Raw genomic sequence first — 24,154 nt, 5'->3', positions numbered from 1 at the left:
ATAGATGTACAAGTTTAGTTACACCCACCGGGAATGTAGTACGACACGGTCAATTCAATTTCTCTTTTATGTTCATTCTAGTTTTATAGTTTTAAAGTTGATATGAAAATTTAATATTTTGTTAAACTAATAACATGATAGAGAGCCAAGTACAAGTACTTCTAAACGTCGTAAGAAGTGAAAAGGACTTCATTTTCAGAAAAGTCAAGACTGGAAATTTTTTCGTTTCATCGTGATCAGTTCAAGGGTATTAACTCTCATGGTTTACAATTTTTAACTGTGAATTCCGACTGATTCTGGGGATATTTTTATGGCAGTTTGAGGCATAACCCAGTAAGTGATGAGGCGTTCACAAATATTTCTCTGAATAAATATTTAACGGTCTCCTTCTCCAACTTTCCATCACATGTTATCGTGTATTGTCCATTGAATATAGAATTGAACGGGCTGGTCAACAACTTGAAACAAAATGGCGTCGTTCGCGTTCGCGAAGAATATGAGCACGCGCTTTGAATGTGTATAAATATGTGTACGCAATTGATTTTTGCCCATGACCTTCAGGGCTCAGCCAATAGATCTATGAAGTCCACTCGTAGTATTGATTTTAGTATTTTCCGAAAAAGACCACTTGGGTGAATGAACATAGTGAAAGCCCTGTACACTGAGAGTAAAACACACAAGCATTTTATGTATTGAGTATAATTTCAAAATGTAATGTTTAAGATGAGAAAGATCAGTTTAAAGCAAATTAAGTCCCCTAGCATTAATTACAGATTAATTTCCCTTTTTTACTATCTGCACCAAAACGTTTGCAAACTAAATAAAACTTCCATGCTTAGCAAAAGAAGTTCCTGTTTGAACAAAAAATGATAATAATGACTGCTCTTGTTGTTGTGTCAGAATATCAGATCAAAGTGCCAAGTTTAGAGAATACAAAAAAATATAAATATAACAGTAAATGCAGTTTGCATATAATTAGGCTTCTTTTTTGTGCCCATCCCAGAGGTGCAATATTGTTTTAAACAAGATGACTGGAAAGAACAGAATTTTTCCTACTTTTATGCCTAATTTGGTGTCAGCTGACAAAGTATTTGCAGGGAAAATGTCAATGTTAAAGTTTACCACAGACACCCCCCCCCCCCCACACACACACACACACACAGACAACCGAACACCGGGTTAAATCATAGACTCACTTTGTTTACACAAGTGAGTCAAAAAGGGTTTGTTGACTTTCTTGTTGTCTTGTCGAGAATTCGTATTATTAAAATGTTTCAATGAAGACTGTTTCCCCTTAAGGCCGATGAGCTGATATCGTTGATATTTTTTTCACATACATTAAATTTTGTTCTGGTTCTTGAAATTCCGAGCATGAACCCCGGTCTGAGGGAAAAGCATGGAATAAACCGTTGGCTGCGTGCAGCTCGCCAACAACGAGAAAGCAAACAATACTTTTTTGTTCATCTAGCCCTCAAAAGAAAGGGCAATGAAAGAAAAATCAGAAAGGGGCACGAACAAGAAAGAAGAAAAAGAAACAAACCATATCAAAACTGCATCATAAATCAAAGATACACCAACAAATATATACAACACTGCACAGCCAGGGAAGAGGGAGGAAACGAAAGCTGACAAACTGCGATTGTTGGTGTGCTGTCAGTCTTTTCTATTCTGTCACACAGGCCCCTGTCAGTCTTTTCTATTCTGTCACATGTTTTACAGGCCCCTGTCAGTCTTTTCTATTCTGTCACACGTTTTACAGGCCCCTGTCAGTCTTTTCTATTCTGTCACACGTTTTACAGGCCCCTGTCAGTCTTTTCTATTCTGTCACACGTTTTACAGGCCCCTGTCAGTCTTTTCTATTCTGTCACACGTTTTACAGGCCCCTGTCACAACTCCCATACCAGACAGTGACAGAAATTAAGTATGCTCTACAACGACGGGTTGGGGGTAATGGCAAGTTATAATAATCATGAGAGACAGACACAAAGATGTGCAGAGAGACAGATATGAAGGCAGAAGCAGAGAGACAGATAGAGACGACAGTGAGTGAGAGATATGACAGTATGTGCGAGACGGACACACACACACACATATTTGTGGATACATACACACACACATATTTGTGGATACACACACACACACACACACACGCACGCACGCACATATTTGTGGATACACACACACATATATTTGTGGATACACACACACACACACACACACACACACACACACACACGCACACACACACTCACTTACACACACACACATGTAAAGAGAGATGCGGAGAGAGAGACAGGCAGACACAGAAACGGAAAGGCACTGATTGACAGACACATACCATGAAACTAACAGACAGACGGACAGACAAACAGACAGAGACTGAAAGACAGACATACAGACTTCAAGACTCTTTAGCTTCAAACAGAAGAATTTGGCATGTGCAAGGGGTATTGAAATGACAATCTTCAGCTCACTCCACGTCTAAAAATCATAATGGCCACTCATGCATGCTCTCCCACACCCCACCCCCACACAGAGAAGGAGAAGACTGACAAATGGTTGTCCAATTCTGCCCCTTTAATGAAACAAAATTTGAACACAAAAAATGAAAATAAAACTGCTCATAACAAAAACGAAAAAAGACGAATGAGAAGAATTACCGGAATATTCCGCAAATAATAACAGGATAATGGAAATAACAATACATATACGCTAATATGCACGCATGGACACATTCCACATAAAATTACTATAAAACACTATTGCAAAACCACCGAAGTGCAAGTGGTCTCATCCGTGTTTATCTAATATTCACAGAGAGAAAGCAATAACAGAATATCAACAATAACAGTACTAGAAATATACCCTATCACATTACAAAAACAATCATATCATTATAGGAAAAGAAATAAACGAATGAAATAAAACAAATTGAAAGTTCTCTTAACTGATTTCACATGTATTATTATTCCTTGCAGCTCATCAGCCATTCACGTGATTCTTTTCAGGTGTTACTTAATTATGAAAACACATTCCAGCCATGACATAAATCCTCCTTCAGACACACACACACATGAAAACACATTCCAGCCATAACATAAATCCTCCTTCACACACACATGAAAACACATTCTAGCCATAACATAAATCCTCCTTCACACACACACACACACACACATAGGAAAACACATTCTAGCCATGACATAATCCCCCTTCACACACACACACACACACACACACGAAAACATATTCTAGCCATGACATTAATCCTCCTTCACACACACACACACACACATATAAGAAAATACATTATACCCATGACATAAATCCTTCTTCAGAAACATAAACGCGTGCGCGCGCGCGCGCGCACACACACACAGAGAGATTCACTCCTTATACAAAATATACCAGACTAGACAAACACAGATAGAGAGAGAGTGATAGAGACACAAAGGAAACAAATGAGATGAAATGCTCTTTAATCGATCCACTCTCAGGCAACTGTCAGACCGCACATCTGTTAGCCTGACAAGTGACTGTTCCAATTTGACAATGGTCGTCATTGAGAAAGAAACCAGGGGGGGTTGGGGAGGGGGGGGGGTGATGGGGGAGGAAGGGAAGTCGGGAGTGGTTAAGAGGAGAAAACTAGACAGAGGGAGCGAGAGGAAGAGAGAGACAGGGGGAAAGAGGGGGAGAGAAGGATGGAGGAAGAGAAAGAATGGGGAATGGGTGGGGGAGAGAAGACAGACCAACACAGAGAGAGAGAGAGAGAAGGGGGAGTGATAGGGGTGGAGATGGAGAAAGAGAGAGAGAATGAGACAGACAGACAGAACGTGTACGTGCGTTTCAAGGAGAATGTCGGGGCTGTGTCGGCATTCTGGCGAGATATTCATCATAGAGAGCGACAGGATCGAATTCAGCTGCCATGTCTATCTGATTACATGTTGTCTCCCTCTGGTCTGTGTGTGTGTGTGTGTGTGTGTGCCTGTGTGTTTGTGTATGCAAGTGTGTATGATTGTGTGTATGAGTGTGATCGTGTGTAAGAGTGTGGGTGTGTACGGATGCGCGTGTCTCAACAAGCAATGCAGAAACAATCCTGTTCAACTCCAGCAATGAACTCAGATCAATGCTCCGCGAAAACAGCGCCAAACCCCCCTCTCCCATGTCAACCTACCCCACCCACCCCCTTCATCCAGTGGCTGACTGGCTGACCGGCACGTGACGTGTGACAGGATGGGTCACCGCAAGGTCCACTTCCCCTCACAGTAAACAGTCTGTCCATCAACACTCCTGCCCACTACTGTTGCAATTGACGTGCCGGTGAGTTGTCTAATTAGCCGATGACAGTGTGGATGAAGGATTGTCACTTTGGACTTCCTACTTGCATTCATGCAGAACTCTGCCAGCGGTTACACCACCTTCGTAATTATTGCCATGTACCATAGTTCGTTAGGACATCTGTTCAACTCATGTGTATTGATCTATTGTGAAGGTGGATGGTAGCTTCTAGTGAACTGGTAATTGGGATTCTCTCTTTGATGGATGCCATGATACTCTAAAGCATATCGGAGTGTTTTGTGTGTGCCCTTTTGCGTGTATGAATGTGTGTGTGTGCGTGCGTGTGCGCGCGCTCTCGTGTGTGTGTATGCGCGTGTATGTGTATTGTTATTTTCTGTGCATGCGTGTGTGACCTCTCTGTGCACGCGCGTGCACGTGTGTGTGTGTGTGCGCGCGTCTAAATCCACCCTATCTCTCTCCGAAACGAAACGTGCATATATACTTGTATGCATGCGCGCGCGCGTGGGGGGGAGAGGGGAGTGGGGGGTGTCTGTATGTGTGAATGTATTTTGCGCGCGTGTGTGTCCACACGAATGTGTGTGTGTGTGTGTGTGTGTGTGTGTGTGTGTGCTCTTTTGTGTGTTTGATTCCGTATGTGTTTACATATACTGGTGTGTGTGTGTGTGTGTGTGTGTGTGTGTGTGTGTGTGTGTGTGTGTGTGTGTGTGTGTGCATGGGGATGTATGTGCATGCCTGAGAAAGTGAGTGAGTCATAAAATGAGACGCACAAGACAACAAAAAAGAGAAACAAAATCGAATGCTAGCAGCATCTAGTGAAACAAAAACTAGTAACAGCACATTTTCCTTCCCACTGTACCAAGTCTTATTGTCCGTCTGTCTGTTGTTTTTTGCCGCTTCAAGGAGTCCCTTTTTATTTTGATATCATAGGTCTATCGTCAAAAATCTTCTTTTTTTTCTTCTTTTGTGTGTGTGTGTGTGTGTGTGTGTGTGCGTTTTTTTTCATTCTATGTCGAAGTCAAACTTCTGTGCACTGCCTGTGTCATACAATAAAGTGACTGACTAATGGACTGATTCATAAGTCTGGTTGTTAATTTTGAGTAAACTAATTCTCTCTCTCTCTCTCTCTCTCTCTCTCTCTCTCTCTCTCTGACTTAACATAACTCCTGTTCTCTCTATTCCCCATTTCAGTAGTTCTTAGTTTCTCTTTTTTCTGTTATTCTCTTTTCATATGTTTTCGTTCTTTGGTGTTCTTCCTATTAACTGTCTGTCTTGTTTTCACGGACTGTGTAGGGGAAAACTTGTGTGCTTAACATATTACTCTCAGAAAAAAAAGCAAAAATAATTCATTCATTAACACACACACACACACACACACACACACACACACACACACTCACTCACTCACTCACTCACTCGCTCGCTTGCTCACTCACTCACTCACAGAGAGAGGGGGGCAGAGAGAAGTGCCCTCACACACACACACACACACACACACACACACACACACACACATACACACACACACACACACACACACACACACAGACACACACACTCACTACTCCCCCGTATACTCCCCCGTATACACACTCACACCGCCTTACACCAAGTTAGCCAATACGCACAGTCTGTCTGTCTGTCTGTCTGTCTGTCTGTCTGTCTGTCTGTCTCTCTCTCTCCATGTAATGATCAAATAATGGTCCGTATGGCAGCTGGCGTGCAGTACATTGCTCATTAATCGATCCAGTCTCAGGCCGCCACTGTCAGACTGAACTACATCTATTAGCCTGACAAGTGACTGTTCCAATTTGACAATGGTCGTCATTGAGAAAGAGTCCAGGGAGTGGGGGGGAGGTGTGATTGGGGAGGAAGGGAAGTTGGAGTGGGAAAGAGGAGAAAACGGGGACTGAGGAAGTGAGAGGAAGAGAGAGAGACAGAGAGAGACTGGGGAAAGAAGGGGAGAGAGGGAGGGTGGTGAGATGGTGGTATGGGTGGGGAGTGGCAGAGAGACCATCATAAAGACTGTGAGAAAGAAGGTGGAGAGAGGGAGAGAGAGGGGTAGAGCTAGGGAAAGAGAGAGAGGGAGAGAGAGGGGTAGAGCTGGGGAAAGACAGTGAGGGAGAGAGAGGGATAGAGCTGGGGAAAGAGAGAGAGGGTGAAGTGAGGGAGAGAGAAGGGTAGAGCTGGGGAAAGAGAGAGAGGGTGGAGAGAGGAAGAGAGAAGGGTAGAGCTGGGGAAAGAGAGACAGGGTGGAGAGAGGGAGAGAGAGGGGTAGAGCTGGGGAAAGAGAGAGAGGGAGAGAGAGCGGTAGAGCTAGGGAAAGAGAGAGAGGGAGAGAGAGGGGTAGAGCTGGGGAAAGACAGTGAGGGAGAGAGAGGGATAGAGCTGGGGAAAGAGAGAGAGGGTGAAGTGAGGGAGAGAGAAGGGTAGAGCTGGGGAAAGAGAGAGAGGGTGGAGAGAGGAAGAGAGAAGGGTAGAGCTGGGGAAAGAGAGACAGGGTGGAGAGAGGGAGAGAGAGGGGTAGAGCTGGGAAAAGAGAGAGAGGGAGAGAGAGCGGTAGAGCTGGGGAAAGAGAGAGAGGGTGGAGAGAGGGAGAGAGAGGGGTAGAGCTGGGAAAAGAGAGAGAGGGAGAGAGAGGGGTAGAGCTGGGGAAAGAGAGAGAGAGGGTGGTGAGAGGGAGAGAGAGGGGTAGAGCTGGGAAAAGAGAGAGAGGGGTAGAGCTGGGGAAAGAGAGAGAGGGAGAGAGAGGGGTAGAGCTGGGGAAAGAGAGAGAGGGGTAGAGCTGGGGAAAGAGAGAGGGAGAGAGAGGGGTAGAGCTGGGGAAAGAGAGAGGGAGAGAGAGGGGTAGAGCTGGGGAAAGAGAGGGTGGAGAGAGAGGGGGGGTAGAGCTGGGGAAAGAGAGAGAGGGAGAGAGACGGGTAGAGCTGGGAAAAGAGAGAGAGGGAGAGAGAGGGGTAAAGCTGGGAAAAGAGAGGGAGGGAGAGGGGTAGAGCTGGGGAAAGAGAGGGAGGGAGAGGGGTAGAGCTGGGGAAAGAGAGAGGGAGAGAGAGGGGTAGAGCTGGGAAAAGAGAGAGGGAGAGAGAGGGGTAGAGCTGGGGAAAGAGAGGGTGGAGAGAGAGGGGGGGTAGAGCTGGGGAAAGAGAGAGAGGGAGAGAGACGGGTAGAGCTGGGAAAAGAGAGAGAGGGAGAGAGAGGGGTAGAGCTGGGGAAAGAGAGAGAGGGAGAGAGAGGGGTAGAGCTGGGGAAAGAGAGAGAGGGAGAGAGAGGGGTAGAGCTGGGGAAAGAGAGGGTGGAGAGAGAGAGGGGGGTAGAGCTGGGGAAAGAGAGAGAGGGAGAGAGAGGGGTACAGCTGGGGAAAGAGAGAGAGAGGGTAAAATGAGGGAGAGAGAGGGAGAGAGAGGGGTAGAGCTGGGGAAAGAGAGAGAGGGAGAGAGAGGGGTAGAGCTGGGGAAAGAGAGAGAGGGAGAGAGAGGGGTAGAGCTGGGGAAAGAGAGAGAGAGGGTAAAATGAGGGAGAGAGAGGGGTAGAGCTGGGGAAAGAGAGAATGAATGAATGAAATGAATAAGTGAATGAATGAATGAATGAATTAATTAATTAATCTTTATTTTCCAACGGTGAAGATATTAGCACTTTGGCCGACTTACACATCTGCTGTTGTTCTAAGAGACACACAAACATGTAAGCATATAAATGTAGTTATACTGAATACTTAATACATGTATAATGTACGAGTATAACACAGCGTCAAACTGAGAGACACAACATCGCTCACATCTGTACGGAACGGAAGCAGAGAGGGAGAGAGAGGGGTAGAGCTGGGGAAAGAGAGAGAGGGAGAGAGACGGGTAGAGCTGGGAAAAGAGAGAGGGAGAGAGAGGGGTAGAGCTGGGAAAAGAGAGATAGGGAGAGAGAGGGTTAGAGCTGGGGAAAAAGAGAGAGGGAGAGAGACGGGTAGAGCTGGGAAAAGAGAGAGGGAGAGAGAGGGGTAGAGCTGGGAAAAGAGAGATAGGGAGAGAGAGGGTTAGAGCTGGGGAAAGAGAGAGAGGGAGAGAGAGGGTTAGAGCTGGGGAAAAAGAGAGAGGGAGAGAGACGGGTAGAGCTGGGAAAAGAGAGAGGGAGAGAGAGGGGTAGAGCTGGGGAAAGAGAGAGAGGGAGAGAGAGGGGTAGAGCTGGGGAAAGAGAGAGAGGGAGAGAGACGGGTAAAGCTGGGAAAGAGAGAGAGGGAGAGAGAGGGGGTAGAGCTGGGGAAAGAGAGAGAGGGAGAGAGGGAGAGAGGGGGTAGAGCTGGGGAAAGAGAGAGAGGGAGAGAGAGGGGTAGAGTTGGGGAAAGAGAGAGAGGGAGAGAGAGGGGTAGAGCTGGGGAAAGAGAGGGTGGAGAGAGAGAAGGGTAGAGCTGGGGAAAGAGAGACAGGGTGGAGAGAGGGAGAGGGGTAGAGCTGGAAAAAGAGAGAGAGGGTGGAGAGAGGGAGAGAGAAGGGTAGAGCTGGGGAAAGAGAGAGAGGGTGGAGAGAGGGAGAGGGGTAGAGCTGGAAAAAGAGAGAGAGGATGGAGAGAGGTGTAGAGCTGGGGAAAGAGAGAGAGGGAGAGAGAGGGGTAGAGCTGGGGAAAGAGAGAGAGAGGGTAAAGTGAGGGAGAGAGAGGGGTAGAGCTGGGGAAAGAGAGGGAGAGGGTGGAGAGAGGGAGAGAGAGGGGTAGAGCTGGGAAAAGAGAGGGAGAGGGTGGAGAGAGGGAGAGAGAGGGGTAGAGCTGGGAAAAGAGAGAGAGAGGGTGGAGAGAGGGAGAGAGAGGGGTAGAGCTGGGAAAAGAGAGGGAGAGGGTGGAGAGAGGGAGAGAGAGGGGTAGAGCTGGGGAAAGAGAGGGAGAGGGTGGAGAGAGGGAGAGAGAGGGGTAGCGCTGGGAAAAGAGAGAGGGTGGAGAGAGAGAGGTAGAGCTGGGAAAAGAGAGAGAGAGAAGGTGGAGAGAGGGAGAGAGGGGTAGAGCTGGGGAAAGAGAGAGAGAGAGGGTGAAGTGAGGGAGAGAGAGGGGTAGAGCTGGAGAGAGAGGGGTAGAGCTGGAGAAAGAGGGGTTGAGCTGGAGAAAGAGGGGGAGAATCAGTGAGACAGACAGAGATGGTAGAAAGAAGGGGAGACATGAGACACAGAGACAGACAAAGAGACAGAGAGAGAGATGGTGGAAAGAAGGAGACAGACAGACAGACAGACAGACAGACAGGCGCAGAGAGGAGTAGTTGATAAAACGAAAAAAGACCAGATTAAACCAACCTCCTCACCATCCGAACGAAAGCAGACGAGTACAACATCAAAACACATTCGACCAAAACCACTACAACCAACAACCATCCTCTTGTTACGAAGGCGGACTGCAAAACAAACTAACACAAAACAGAACAAATAAACAAGCGGACTCACCTTCCAAAAGAAAACAGATGAGTACCGATGCGCCACCTTGAATCCACCAAGCCATGCTTAGATCAAACTTCGCCTTAGAGCAAACTGAACGTCGTCACCAATAAGTCAGTTCGTCCTTCATTTCAGAATTCCAATAGCTACGCACTCTTTGGTCACATTGCCATTATTAAACGAACAGGACGGTTCGAACCAAAGATTCACACTTTTAAGTGTTCAGTATATCAAAACGACGTAAGCACACAAAATCTGGTTTTGTTGATGTTCACTATTATCATCACACTTCCTTCACCACCACGAAAGCAAGATTGTAAAACTTTGTCAATTAGTTTTAAAGTACAACTTTTTTAAGTGTAATTTTTTTCCAACCGCTTGAACGTGCATGAAAAAAAATGCACTCCTCAAATAACACTGTATCAGTCGACACAAAATGTGTAAAAATATTCCAAGCCAAGTTTGATACTTAGTTGACCAAAGCTCACCAGTACCTTTGGGTTTTTTCCCCCCACAAACCTTTTTAAAAAGACGCTTCACAATTGCTTCTTTTTAACCGTGGATGTTTGTCAGTCCAGAGCCAGAGAAAGGAATAAGACTATAACTCAAGTTCTGGTCACATATATATATATGGCTTATCTACCGTTCCACCAGTCACAATCACAACAACAACACAAAATAATAAAATAACTCGAAATACTGGCGCAGACTGGAAATCTTCCAAAGCCGGTCAACAACACACAGCTTTTGCACACTGTCGCACACTCACACACACATATCTACGACTCCCAAAGAAGTACACTTTGTCTCTGACGTCGACTTGTGGTAATCGCGGTGTTTCACAGGTGTACACTCCAAACACAAAAGGCCGCTGAAATCCTTCAGTCAGCTGTGGAAAAGCCACTCGTAGAATTCCTATGTACACATATCGAACAGTGCAGCCCGCACAGCGACACGACTTTGAAGCCGACCGCTTCAGGCATGCAGTACAAGCGCTACAAGCTCACACTCTCACAACTCACCACACACACACAGCAGACTAATTCCCCCACCAGTTTTCCGCACGCTCGCTTGGCACAACCACCACGTGCGTTTGTTTGTTGCTGTGTGCTGTCTGGCCATTGTGTGTGTGTGTGTGTGCTGAGCGTAAGCATTGGGTGCACGCACCCCAATTTCATTCACGTTTTTCCTCTCTCCCACACTGCCTCATACAGAGTGAAGCGGGCCACAAGCATGGTGACGAAGTTCGTTCTTTCACGGTCGTCCGTCGATGAGATTTGAAAGGGCAAAATCCGATTTTTAAAAAATCAAATACTTGTTCGGGTGAGCTCCAGTTTCAAGGATATGTAAAAAGCGTGCAGACTGTAGCATCAAAAGATTATTCCGCATGCTTTTGACACCTGCTTGAAACTGTAACTGTTCCGAATGAGAGAGTCAACATCACTAATATCGGCGATCAATTTCAACACAAACAATGGATCAATTTGCGTATCAATACCTGTTACAGAGCAGAAAATGGTCATCAGTATAATGGAAGATCTACTAAGAATAACACTGATGACCATTATGAACACGAATTATACCTTTGAAATATAATTCTGCCATGCAAGATTATGTCAAGCATACTGGCAACAACAATAGAACGTACTCTCGATTATCGTCGTATTCTTAATCAGTAATGTACATCGTGCTACTTGAAATCGTATGCATTATGATTTTGATTATATGCACATAATAATATAGTGTATCATAAATCACACGTGGTGGAAGGGCGATATGAGGAAGAGGGACATTTCTTTTGATCAACAAAATATCAGTTGGCCTTTTGACAGAAACTACAGTGATCACGGCATACAGCTGTTCACACACACACACACACACACACACACATACACGCGCGCGCGCGCGCGCGCACTCACACACACACACATACACACACACACACACACACACACACACACACAAACACAAAGAGAGGGAGATGCTTCTACTTGAAATGTTTGCCGCCCCCCTCACTCCTCCCCCTCCTCTCCCCATTAAAAATAAAAAATATATAATAATATATATATAAATTTTAAAAAAATTAAAAAGATCAGGGGCATACGAAGGAAAATCACTCACAGGCCAGTGTTACGTGAAATACGATGCATGGAAAAACTAACTGCACGGAAGATGCTGACAACATGATGACGATGACGGTGATAATGGTGGTGACTATAATGATTGTGATGGTGATGGCAATGATTTGTGTAGTAGCAGCAGCAGCAACAGTCACTTACAACACTTACAACACTTACAACAGTTACAACAGCAGCAGCAATGAAGAGGAAAATGCGGACAAGGATGGGTAGATCCAGTGACGGGTGCAACAGTCGATGGATAAAGCGTTGGACTTTGAATCCCAGGGTCCTGGGTTCGAATCCTGGTCCTGGTGCCTGGTGAGTTAAGGATGGAGATTTTTCTAACCCACAAAAAGCAATGCAGTGCAGTGCAGTACAATACAATACAATACAATACAATACAGTGCAGTGCAGTGCAGTGCAATACAATACAATACAATACAGTGCAGTGCAGTTCAGTGCAGTGAACTCCCATGCAGTGCAGTGCAGTGCAATACAATACAGTTACAGTGCAGTGCAATACAATACAATACAATACAGTGCAATACAATACAATACAATACAATACAGTACAGTGCAGTGCAAACAATACAATACAATAAACATACATACGTGCAGCAATACAATACAAAACAATACAATACAGTGCTGCATGAGTGCAATCAATACAATACTAATACAATACAATACAATACAATACACGTGCAATCAATACAATACAATACAATACAATACAATACAGTGCAGTGCAATACAATACAATACAATACAATACAATACAGTGCAGTGCAGTGCAATACAATACAATACAGTACAGTGCAGTGCAGTGCAATACAGTACAGTACAGTGCAGTGCAATACAATACAATACAGTACAGTACAGTGCAGTGCAATACAATACAATACAGTACAGTGCAGTGCAGTGCAGTGCAATACAATACAATACAGTACAGTACAGTACAGTGCAGTGCAGTGCAATACAGTACAGTGCAGTGCAGTGCAGTGCAATACAGTACAGTACAGTGCAGTGCAGTGCAGTGCAGTGCAATACAATACAATACAATACAATACAGTACAGTGCAGTGCAGTGCAATACAATACAATACAGTACAATACAATACAGTACAGTGCAGTGCAGTGCAATACAATACAATACAATACAGTACAGTGCAGTGCAGTGCAATACAATACAATACAATACAATACAGTACAGTACAGTGCAGTGCAGTGCAATACAATACAATACAATACAATACAATACAGTGCAGTGCAGTGCAATACAATACAATACAATACAATACAGTACAGTGCAGTGCAGTGCAATACAATACAATACAGTACAGTGCAGTGCAGTGCAATACAATACAATACAATACAATACAGTGCAGTGCAGTGCAGTGCAGTACAATACAATACAGTACAGTACAGTGCAGTGCAGTGCAATACAGTACAGTACAGTGCAGTGCAGTGCAGTGCAATACAATACAATACAGTACAGTGCAGTGCAGTGCAATACAATACAATACAATACAATACAATACAGTACAGTGCAGTGCAGTGCAATACAATACAATACAATACAATACAGTACAGTGCAGTGCAGTGCAATACAGTACAGTACAGTGCAGTGCAGTGCAGTGCAATACAATACAATACAATACAATACAATACAGTGCAGTGCAGTGCAATACAATACAATACAGTACAGTACAGTGCAGTGCAGTGCAGTGCAATACAATACAATACAATACAGTACAGTACAGTGCAGTGCAGTGCAGTGCAATACAATACAATACAATACAGTACAGTACAGTACAGTGCAATACAATACAATACAATACAGTACAGTACAGTGCAGTGCAGTGCAGTGCAATACAATACAATACAATACAGTACAGTGCAGTGCAGTGCAGTGCAGTGCAATACAATACAATACAGTACAGTGCAGTGCAATACAATACAATACAATACAGTGCAATACAATACAATACAGTACAGTGCAGTGCAGTGCAGTGCAATACAATACAATACAGTACAGTACAGTGCAGTGCAGTGCAATACAATACAATACAATACAATACAGTGCAGTGCAGTGCAATACAATACAATACAATACAGTACAGTACAGTGCAATACAATACAGTACAGTACAGTACAGTGCAGTGCAGTGCAATACAATACAATACAGTGCAGTGCAATACAATACAATACAGTACAGTGCAGTGCAGTGCAGTGCAATACAATACAATACAATACAATACAGTGCAGTGCAGTGCAATACAATACAATACAATACAGTACAGTACAGTGCAGTGCAGTGCAATACAATACAATACAATACAATACAGTGCAGTGCAATACAATACAATACAATACAATACAGTGCAGTGCAGTGCAGTGCAGTGCAGTACAATACAATACAGTGCAGTGCAATACAGTACACGTTTGATGTGGGTACAGCTGCTGAAGTGGTGATACAATGACAGAGTGCCCGAAAGCGAGTGTGCTGGGATCGATTCTAACAAGGACCGAGAATTTTACTCCCCCTTGTCCTGTAAAATCTGGCATGCTCTGTGTGCTAGTCTTTCAGGTCAGACGAAAGCCGGGACCCCATGTGTAGTATGCGCTCATAAAACAACCCACGGCAGCGAAAGAGTTGCCCTTGGCAACAGTCTGAAAAAATCCACATACACAGATAAGAGAAAGAAGATAAAAAGAAAGATAATAGCAAACAGAAACAAAAGAAGAAAAGGGAAGAAAACCTTAGTGGCGTCAGGCTTCCGAAGATGCACTCTTTCAATGCGAGCAGCCTGGATTTCGTGCAAAGGAATCTGTTGTGATTCAATAAAGCTTGATATAACATAACAAAACAATATATATATGTTTATAAACAAGTGTAGTTTAGTATTCTGGCTTTTCATTTTGAATCTGTTGAATCGAGACCATATTAAGACTTATGTGTATAACTCCATCGTTTTCCTGAGAACCAGTGACTCCTATCACAGTGTGGAGCAGAGAAGGTGGAGGTGGGGGCGGGTGGACATGAGGGGAGGGGAGCAAGTTGTTGGTCCAACCTCAAAGAATGAACTGCGGAAAGAGTGGGGATGAAGATGAGAAAAATAGAGATGGGTGAAGGGGGGTGGGTGCAAGTGACAAACTTGCACACTAAAAAATAGTTATTTATATTATCATTGTCATTGTTCATTGTCGTTGTTCATAGCCTTGTTATCATTTTATTTTCTTCTTATCTTCCCTTTTGTATGTTTTCTCTGTTTATGTTCTATTGGTTACTTACTTATTAACTTATTCTATCTCTATATTTTCATTTATTTCTGCATTTATCTATTTATTCTTTTTTTCGTTCTTTTTCGTTTTGAAAATTACCTGTTTATCTATCTTTGTTTCATTTTACTGTATTTTCCCTCAAGGCTTTGCTGAGCATGTCGGGTTACACTGCTGGTCAGACATCTGCCTTATGGATTTGTTCAAATGCACTGACGGCTTCTGGAACCGATCTGACCTGAACTGAACTGAACTGTTTCATGAATCAGAATCAGAATCAGAATCAATTCTAATGTCAATTAAACCTTCACAAGGTTCATAAGACACGCATGCAAAGTTACATGAAACCACACATAAAAAGCAAAACATTGATAATAATGATGATAGATGTGAACTGCTTAGAGGCCGTATTTGGGGAGTTGACGCTATACAAGTAATATAAATCACCATCATGAAAATAATAATGATAATACTTCTTCTTCTTCGTTCGTGAGCTGCAATTCTCACGTTCACTCGTATGTACACGTGCGGGCTTTTCCGTGTATAACCGTTTTCACCCCGCCATGTAGGCAGCCATTCTCCGTTTTCGAGGATGTGCATGCTCGGAATGTTCTTATTTCCATAACCCACCGAATGCTGACATGGTTTACAGGATCTTTAACGTGCGTATTTGATCTTATGCTTGCGTATACACACGAAGGGGGTTCAGGCACTAGCAGGTCTGCACATATGTTGACCTGGGAGATCGGAAAAACCTCCACCATTTATCCACCGGGTGCCGTTACCAAGATTCGAACCCGGGACCCTCAGATTGAAAGTCCAACGCTTTAACCACTCGGCTATTGCGCCCGTCAAAATGATAATAATGATAACTGCAGATATCTAACCGCTTCATTTAGCGAGTCAACATACAATGAACGCCCCAGTAAGTCAAAACAAACTGGTCTTTATCGCATTTTGTGAGTTTACAGTATGTTATTCCTAGCCAAGTAATAGGCTCACGGCAGCCACGAGAACTGGATCAGGTCACAGTAAGTGTTTTGGCGTGGGCTTCCTGTGCCATCCATTCAGTGCACATCAATTGACCCATGTTGTGGAGGGTGTTATTGCAACTCTGCTCAGAGACCTAGCTGGTTCCACTCGTGGGGACATTTGTAAATAGGACTCAGAAAGTGTAAGGAGCTTTTGAGGCCGTGTAAAGAGCTTTTCAGGCAGTGTGAAGAGCTTTGAGTCGGTGATGAGATCTGAGGCAATAAGAAAATGTTCGAGATAGTGTGAAGGAATGAGATCTGAGATAGTGTGGTGAGATCTGAGATAGTGTGGTGAGATCTGAGACAGTATGAAAACGTTCCAGACAGCGTGAAAATTTCTGAGACAGTGTGAACAGATTTGAGACAGTGTGAACAGATTTGAGACAGTGTTGGGAAATTCGACACTGTATGAGTGTTTGAGACAGTGCAAAGTGATCAAAGACGGTGAGATGCTGTCTGAGACAGCGTGAAGACGTTCGAGTCAGAGAGGAGTTTGACAGTTTGAAAAGATTTTAGATGACATCCTGAGCTTTGCGGCAGGAATACAGGGACAGGGTACAGAGATTGGTGACGATGTGAGTGTATACAGATATGAGGCAAGTGTGAAGTGCTTCTATACAAAATGAAGATTTTTGAGACAGTATAAATAAGTTAGAGACAAGTTTAAGAGGTTTTTGAGATAGTGTGGGGAATCTTAAAGACTGTGTTAAGATCCTTGAGATAATGCAGATAGCTTCGAGACAGTGTAAAGAGGTTTCAGATAGTTTAAAAACTTATCCGAGACAGAGTGAAGATCTTTCAGACTGTAAAAATCTCTGAAATAAATGTAAAACCTTTTAACCTGTATGAATAGCTTCGAGACAATGTTTGGATAACACGTAAAAAGAGTTTTGTAACTGTGTAAATATATTTGAGACAGTATAAATGGCTTCGAAACAGTGTGACGAAATCTAACACGTTGTAAAAAGTTGTGTGATACTGAAAAAAGCTTTGAGCTAGTGTGAAAAAGCTTGAGACGTTTTAAAGAACTCTGATATAGCGTGAATAGAGTTGGAGACATTCCGAAGATCGTTGAGATCAAGTTAAGAAGCTTGAGAATTTGGGCAACATGAAGATAACCAAAGCATTAAGAGTCTAAAGGAATTAATCTTCTGAAGTCTTTTAATGCCATCTCAAGCTTTGTCTGAAGCCTTTTAACGCTGTATGAAGCTCTTACTGGAGCCTTGTGACGCCAACGTTTTATCTTGTTTAAGACAACATTAAAATCCTTCAGTCAGAGCTTCGGACAGTGTTAAAGGCTTCAGACAGGGTTTTGAATAAAGCGTCAGATAGCGAAAAAGGCGTAAAAGGCTTCAGACAATGTAAAAAAAAAAATTAAAAAAAAGAAGAAGAAGAAGAAGAAGAAGAAAGAAGAAAGAAAGAAAAGCATCAACCAACGTAGAATGACTCCACAATGCGTTTAAAAGTTCCAGACATTTTTTAAGGCGTAAAACGGCTGCAGGCGGCGTAAAAAGGCTTCAGCCAGAGTGGAAAGAATTCAGAAAGTGTAAAAAAGGCTTCAGCCAGAGTAGAAAGAATTCAGAAAGTGTAAAAAGGCTTCAGCCAGAGTGGAAAGAATTCAGAAAGTGTAAAAAAAAAAAAAAAAAAAAAAAAAAAAAAGATTCAGCCAGAGTGGAAAGAATTCAGAAAGTGTAAAAAGGCTTCAGCTAGAGTGGAAAGAATCCAGAAAGTGTAAAAAGGCTTCAGCTAGAGTGGAAAGAATCCAGAAAGTGTAAAAAGGCTTCAGCTGGAGTGGAAAGGACCCAAAAGGCGTAAAACGGCTTCGGACAGTACAAAAAGATATCGATTGAGGAAAACGCCTGCATGCCGACTGACAATGTATACGCGGCAAGAGAATCGGCCGTCGATGGATTATCAACACAAAACGTCTCTGGTATTTTGTATGAAATGTGAGAACTAATCTAGTTTTCAAGCTGACTGTCACTGTCATGTTTAAATTAAACCGATGCTTACACACACACACACACACACACACACACACACACACAAAAAAAAAAAAAAAAGGGGGGGGGGTGGGGGGTGGAGGGGGGGGGGGGTGAGGGGTGACAAAACTGTATATTATTTATTTATTCAGATTTCCTGATTACATGGTAAAATATAGGAAACATCGAGACTCGCTTCTGGTGGCCAGGTTTGGTGGTGGGTTTTCGAAACGACTGGAAGTTGCGAGGCGTTGCATTATGCTTGGAAAACATTGACTGTCTACTGTCAGAACATTGACTACCTTTTATCTTTCTGCCTGATAATTTTTTCATCGTCTTTCATGTTCGTTTCGTGGGTGATCAAGTTTTTTGTCGTTGTTTTGTGAGAAATCAAGTCTGACATGTGTGTTCTAGTCTATTGTATGAAATGATAATTTTATGTCTTTTTTCCGAAGATGTCCTTACCATTAGCAATGTACTTTTGACTAAGTGGTAGAGAATGCAACAAGAGAGGAATATAATGATGATGACGACGAGAAGAAAAGGAAGAAGAATGCTGACTCAGTAGAGCTCACACTACCAGACATAAACAAGCGTGTGTACACACAAACACATACACGTGTTCATGTACACACAGCCAGCAAAAGTTTAGGAAAGATTTCATTCCACAGTTTACCACCAGAATAAGTGAGAGACGACATGAAAGGGTTAGTTCTGGACGAGGGGTAAAAATGGTACTCTTGCTACGAATGATTTTTTCCGGGAATTTCCTATAAAGATATGGCGGTGCAAATTTCTTCATAATTTTGAACATAAAAACACCCTTGTTAAAGCGACTTTTAAGATGAAAGGGGAAGGTATTTAGTTCAACATAGTCATTTCCTTGAATAGAAGATTTAAGGAGAATGAGCTTAAGGGAACGTCTGTATATACTTTCGAGAGGTTTTATGCAATTTTTACTAGCCCCGTCCCTGCATGTTGATGCATAGTCAATATCAGGTTGGATGTATGCATGAAAAAACAATTCAATTTACGGGTATATTGATTAAGGAAATGCTTAATTCTATTGAGCAGAGAGTAACGTGCAGTATTAAACCGTCCCAACCCGAGTGTGAAAACCGGCCTGAGTTGGCAATGAAGTCACAATATATGAACAACGTGAAATACATTCTTTTTTTTTCTTTTTTTTAGTTTAACATTAAATGAAAAGACATATGAATAATGTCTGTTTATACAGAGCATAATAGCGACCTCTCAGTCCTGTATATGCCGCATTGTCATAGACCGCATATATGGCACACAAGTGTAGCCATACCGTACACAGAACATGTCAGTATATATTAGCAGCCCAATGCTCCATGGCTACCATGGTGGCGTCGGTCGTTGACGGTCTCGGTCGTACACCAGCTGTGACGCCAGGTTGACCAGCTGCTGTGCACACTGGCCAACAGGGCTGTGTGGGAGCCAGTTGTGGTTGTCGCACATGGATCCGCCCTGTGGTGTAGGTGTGAAGTCCATGGCACCTGGTCCTGGGTACTGACTGTGTGTGAACCCTCCACTGTGGGTACTGAAGGGAGGGAAAGGGAATGGGTCTGGGAATCTGGGATGTGGGATATAAGGAGTTATGTGACGTGGGAGAGAGTAAGGAGGAGGGGCATGTGGGAAGGATGAAAAGCCATTGGGTATGGGTTTGTTTGCCTGGGATCGTCTAACTTGAGGGGGAGGTACATCTTCCCCTACATCATCCGCCATCCAGTCTGTAAGTGTACGGTCCTGGGGCCGGACTCGCTGAGGTGGACGTGCCTAACTGAAGGTGACACGCCGGTCATTCCGGGACGGCAGAGGGGGGAAGTGGGCAATGGATGTCAAGGGAGGAGAACCCGTGTCTGTAGAGTCTGCGTGCTGAGAGCAGTGTGAGGAAGCTGCTCCACTGTTGAAGTGCGGGGATCTCCCTTCATCCCTGTGACCTGTGGTAGGACGTGAGGGGCCCACGTCTTCAGGGCGGTTGTTGCTGTCTGCAAGCCCAGACTGAGGGAGAACTTTCTTGAAGTTGACGGCAAGGCAGGCCCTCCCTCTCCTACTGGGGTGAGTGGCATCATTATGCAATGCCTGACGTGATGCCCGTTTTGAGTCACAAAGGCACTGTAGTAGTCAATCACGTCCACCTTCATGCTCGTGCAGGCAGAATATAAACTTCTGTCTGATGGCGATATTCAGTTGATTTTGACCTCTAGCAGGGAGAATGGAGCTTAATGCTATGTATGCTGAGGGAAACAACTGGTACACCAGTTTTGTGTTGAGATTGGTCCCGCTGGACAATCATTTACCCCAACATGGACAATATCAGTGTGAATATGGTCTTTCTTTTCTGAGTACTTTAACCACTGGGTGAGATCAGTGGCTGTTAGTCCAGGAATACATATTTTGAAGAGTGGGTCATTGTATGTGTGTAGTCTCTTTGGGTTCACATATCTTATAACAGAGTCCCCTATCAGTAACGAGGAAGAATCGGCGGGGATGTTTATTTCACTCAGTACTTTCTCTGGGGACATCTTTTGATTCAGTATTTTAACATCGTGTAGAGGTATCTGGGGTACTTTTGATTTTGGGAGAGCGTGAGACTCTGTGACTACTGTCAACAGGTTGTTGCTGGCTGAATTCGGACAGAACGTCAAACCGATTTTGTACAGGTGCATCTATGTTTTCAGTGTTGATCTGATGAACTGCCGAAACAAACTGAGGTGTGCTTTCAAGACAAACCTCATCACTAGCATCTTTCTGTGGCAAGGAATCACCAGATACTGTGGACTGTGCCGTTGATGGACCAGAACGGTGGTCATCAGAGACTGACAGGATTCGGGTCTGTTGGTCAAAATACTTCTCTGAAGCATTACTGTCAGACAGACGACACTGGGTTGAAGTACGACATGATGAGGTAGATTTTTTCTTCGGTTGTTTATTTCTGAATGAAGCGTCCCAAATTGTGTTTTTAGTGAATGATTTTCTTTTGGCAGGCTGGTTACTCCGGAACTGACGTCAGAGATAATGGTTTTTAGACTGTCAAGAGCAGAGTGTAAGGACTCAACCTTATGGTCAATGTGGTATTTGATTTCATTCTAAATGGAAACTTGAGCCTTCTAGACTGGATTCAAAATGAATCTCACAATCGGCTTGGCTGTTCATCAGATCCTCAACCACAACCCTCCTCCTCCCCTTCCACCCACCCCCTCTAGTGTTTAACCACCACCACCACTCCTTCTTTTGCTTTGTAAACATTACTCACCTTTTTCTCTTTTCTTTTTTGTCCTTTTTTCTTTTTGATTACTTCTCACAGTTTTTAATTTTATCTCTGTCTTGGTTTTGTCCTCTCTTTTATTCTCCATTCTTTACTTTCCTCCCCATGAAGATGGGCCTAGGGCCCGAAACGTAGGGAAATTCCTTCACCAAATGACCAATTACCACCTACAGGTCAGTTTGACCCATTTTTTCGCCAGATCTTCAATAGTTGTTTCAAAGATAGTTTTGCCAACATAGTTTGTGGGGCAAAGCGTTCGTCTGCGATGACGTTTTAATTGTTCGGATGGTTCAGGAGTTGATTTCACTGCCATTCGTCTGTGAATGGTACTGGCGGGGGGAGGGGGGGGGGGCTACTTCCTTCTAGGTACACACAGGGGGAGATAAATCTAACCTGTTGTTACTGTCACGAAGGTCAGTGGTATCGAGAGTATTGCAGTCTGAAAGGCATGCTTGCTTTTTACAATACTCATACACAGTGTCTTTCAAAAATTCACATTCCTCTGTGTCCCATTTAACACAGTCACTTCCCTGACACAATAAGGTTCCTGAGCCTTGCCGAGTGTAATATAAGGACAGGGTCACACGTTTAGACTGTTTACTGAACAGTCTTATGACAGTCTTGGCCAGATTGGTGGGAACCGTGTCTTCAAACCACAGGGGAAAGAAGAGGGGGTTGTCATCGTAATCATAATCGTTCTTTTCTGTTAGTATGAATGTATCGGTAATTGATGCATAACAATAAGACAAGCAATTCGTCCATGCAACAAGTTCTATTTATGGACAGGAAAATCGTTTTTGTAGGTCATCTATTGTCGGCTGTAATTTACAGTCTCTTATCTCAACCAACATTTCCAAACCAAACACTGCACAAATTTCTTCAAAACGGAACAGAGTCTCTGTGGGCTTTTCCAAATACAATATACTGAGCAACACACTGGACGCCACGTTCTTGGCATCAGAGATCTTTTCCCATCCCTCTTGCGGCCAATCAGTGGCAGCCTCTGTGCGTGTGTGGGTCTGTGCTTTTGAGTGCGTTTGTGCATGCGCGAGAGTGTAAGTGTACACAAGTGTCAGGAGAGTTCTATGCACGTGCGTGTGTGTGTGTGTGTGTGTGTGTGTGTGTGTGTTCAGTTTAACTTCTTTCCACTTGAAGTGACATTAGCATCAGAGATCTTTTCCCATCCCTCTTGGGGCCAATCAGTAGCAGCCTGTGTGTGTGTGTGTGTGTGTGTGTGAGGGGGAGGTGGGGGCCCGGGGGGGAGGTGGGGTAGAGGATGAGGTATGTGAGTGTATGCATGCCTACACTGTGGGAGCAACAGGATATTGGAACGTGTATATATATATATATATATATCTTTGTATATATGTGTGTGGGGTTGGGGGTGGGAGATATGGGCGTGTGTGTGTGCTTGTACAAGTAAGTGTTCATCTGTGTGTGTGTGTGTGTGTGTCGTGGAAGCTGCGATACGTAGACTAGAAATGAGTGTGTGGAGGGGGGTAGAGGTGGTGCAGGGTAATGTGTGTGGTGTGTGTGTGTGTGTGTTGGAGCTCATGTACGTTTATATGTAATAGACTGTGCTTTCATATCTGTGAAACTGCATGTTTGGTGCATATCTGTTATGCATGTGTGGTTGTATGTGTGAATGTGTGTCTTCATGTTTTACATTTATTTGCTTATTTATCATCATTGTTGTCTTATTTATTTATTTTTATTATTATTATTATTACTACCTTTTTCTATATTATAATTATAATTTATTTATTTATGTAAGCTTATCTATTATTTATTCACCTTTCTTTTTTTTTCTTTTTTTTTCTCGAGGCCTGACTAAGCGCATTGGGTTACGCTGCTGGTCAGGCATCTGCTTGGCAGATGTGGTGTAGCGTATATGGTTTTGTCCGAACGCAGTGACGCCTCCTTGAGCTACTGAAACTGAAACTGATCTCAACGCTGCAATCCATTAGATAAAGAAACATCAACATATGATTAGCATGACTGTGTATCATAATATATTGTTCATGCCACTCGGCACGGGGCAAGGAAAAGTTAATGATTCATGACGCAGATCACAAATCACACAATGTGAAGCGGCTGTCCGTATTCAGGGCGCACAGGTCACGCTGACGACAAAACAAACTGCACATACGGTACGGGAGCTTTCACAGTGTTTCACACTGGACACCACTGAACAAACGTCGGGACAAATTTTCTTCATTATTCCATGTAGATAATCAAGCTCCAATTACAGTCCATACCTTATTCATTGATTCATTATAATCACACCATAGCAGTCACATCTTGTTGATAAAACCACCCACAAAAAATATCACAAATAACGTCCTCTTACACCGTTAAACACAACAAAACAGAGCGATCAAAAACACGTCCGTTCCACACGGTGACCGGTAACTCATTCCTGCGAGAGAGAGAGAGAGAGAGAGAGAGAGAGAGATTCCCAGGAACATGAAAGGTTTGTACACCACCAGACAGGACGACCCCCGTCGTTCGATAACACGCAATAACTGCAGGGATAGAGGTGGGGCAGGAGGAAAGAGTCGCGGGAAGAATTTGCTGTGTTTTTGTGTGGGTGTGAATGTGTGTGTGTTAAGACTGGCAAGACAGCCTCGTGTGTGAAACTAGTTATCTTTGTTCGAAGTCAGTCAATCAAACCAGTACAGTGAGACCAGTCTCCTCCTCCTCCTCCTACAGTTTCTTCGTGAACGCCTCCTTCCTCTTTTTGACGC

The 24,154-nt window shown here is 43.7% G+C and overlaps 1 protein-coding gene across 1 annotated transcript in view; it reads right to left on the bottom strand.

Annotated features, from left to right (window-relative positions):
• Positions 1-10,679, bottom strand: part of LOC143290157 (UPAR/Ly6 domain-containing protein qvr-like) — a 237,226-nt gene extending 226,547 nt beyond the window's left edge. The window contains exon 1 of the mRNA XM_076599461.1: positions 9,708-10,679. Within this exon, the coding sequence (XP_076455576.1) occupies positions 9,708-9,762 (55 nt within the window). The 5' untranslated portion in view covers positions 9,763-10,679. The remainder of the gene's footprint in view (positions 1-9,707) is intronic.
• Positions 10,680-24,154: the final 13,475 nt, after the last annotated feature.

This window comes from Babylonia areolata, chromosome 15, assembly GCF_041734735.1.
Source record: "Babylonia areolata isolate BAREFJ2019XMU chromosome 15, ASM4173473v1, whole genome shotgun sequence".
Lineage (NCBI taxonomy): Eukaryota > Metazoa > Mollusca > Gastropoda > Neogastropoda > Buccinidae > Babylonia > Babylonia areolata.
The sequence above is the reverse complement of the archived record's forward strand: the minus strand, read 5'-3'. Positions and strand labels throughout refer to the sequence as shown.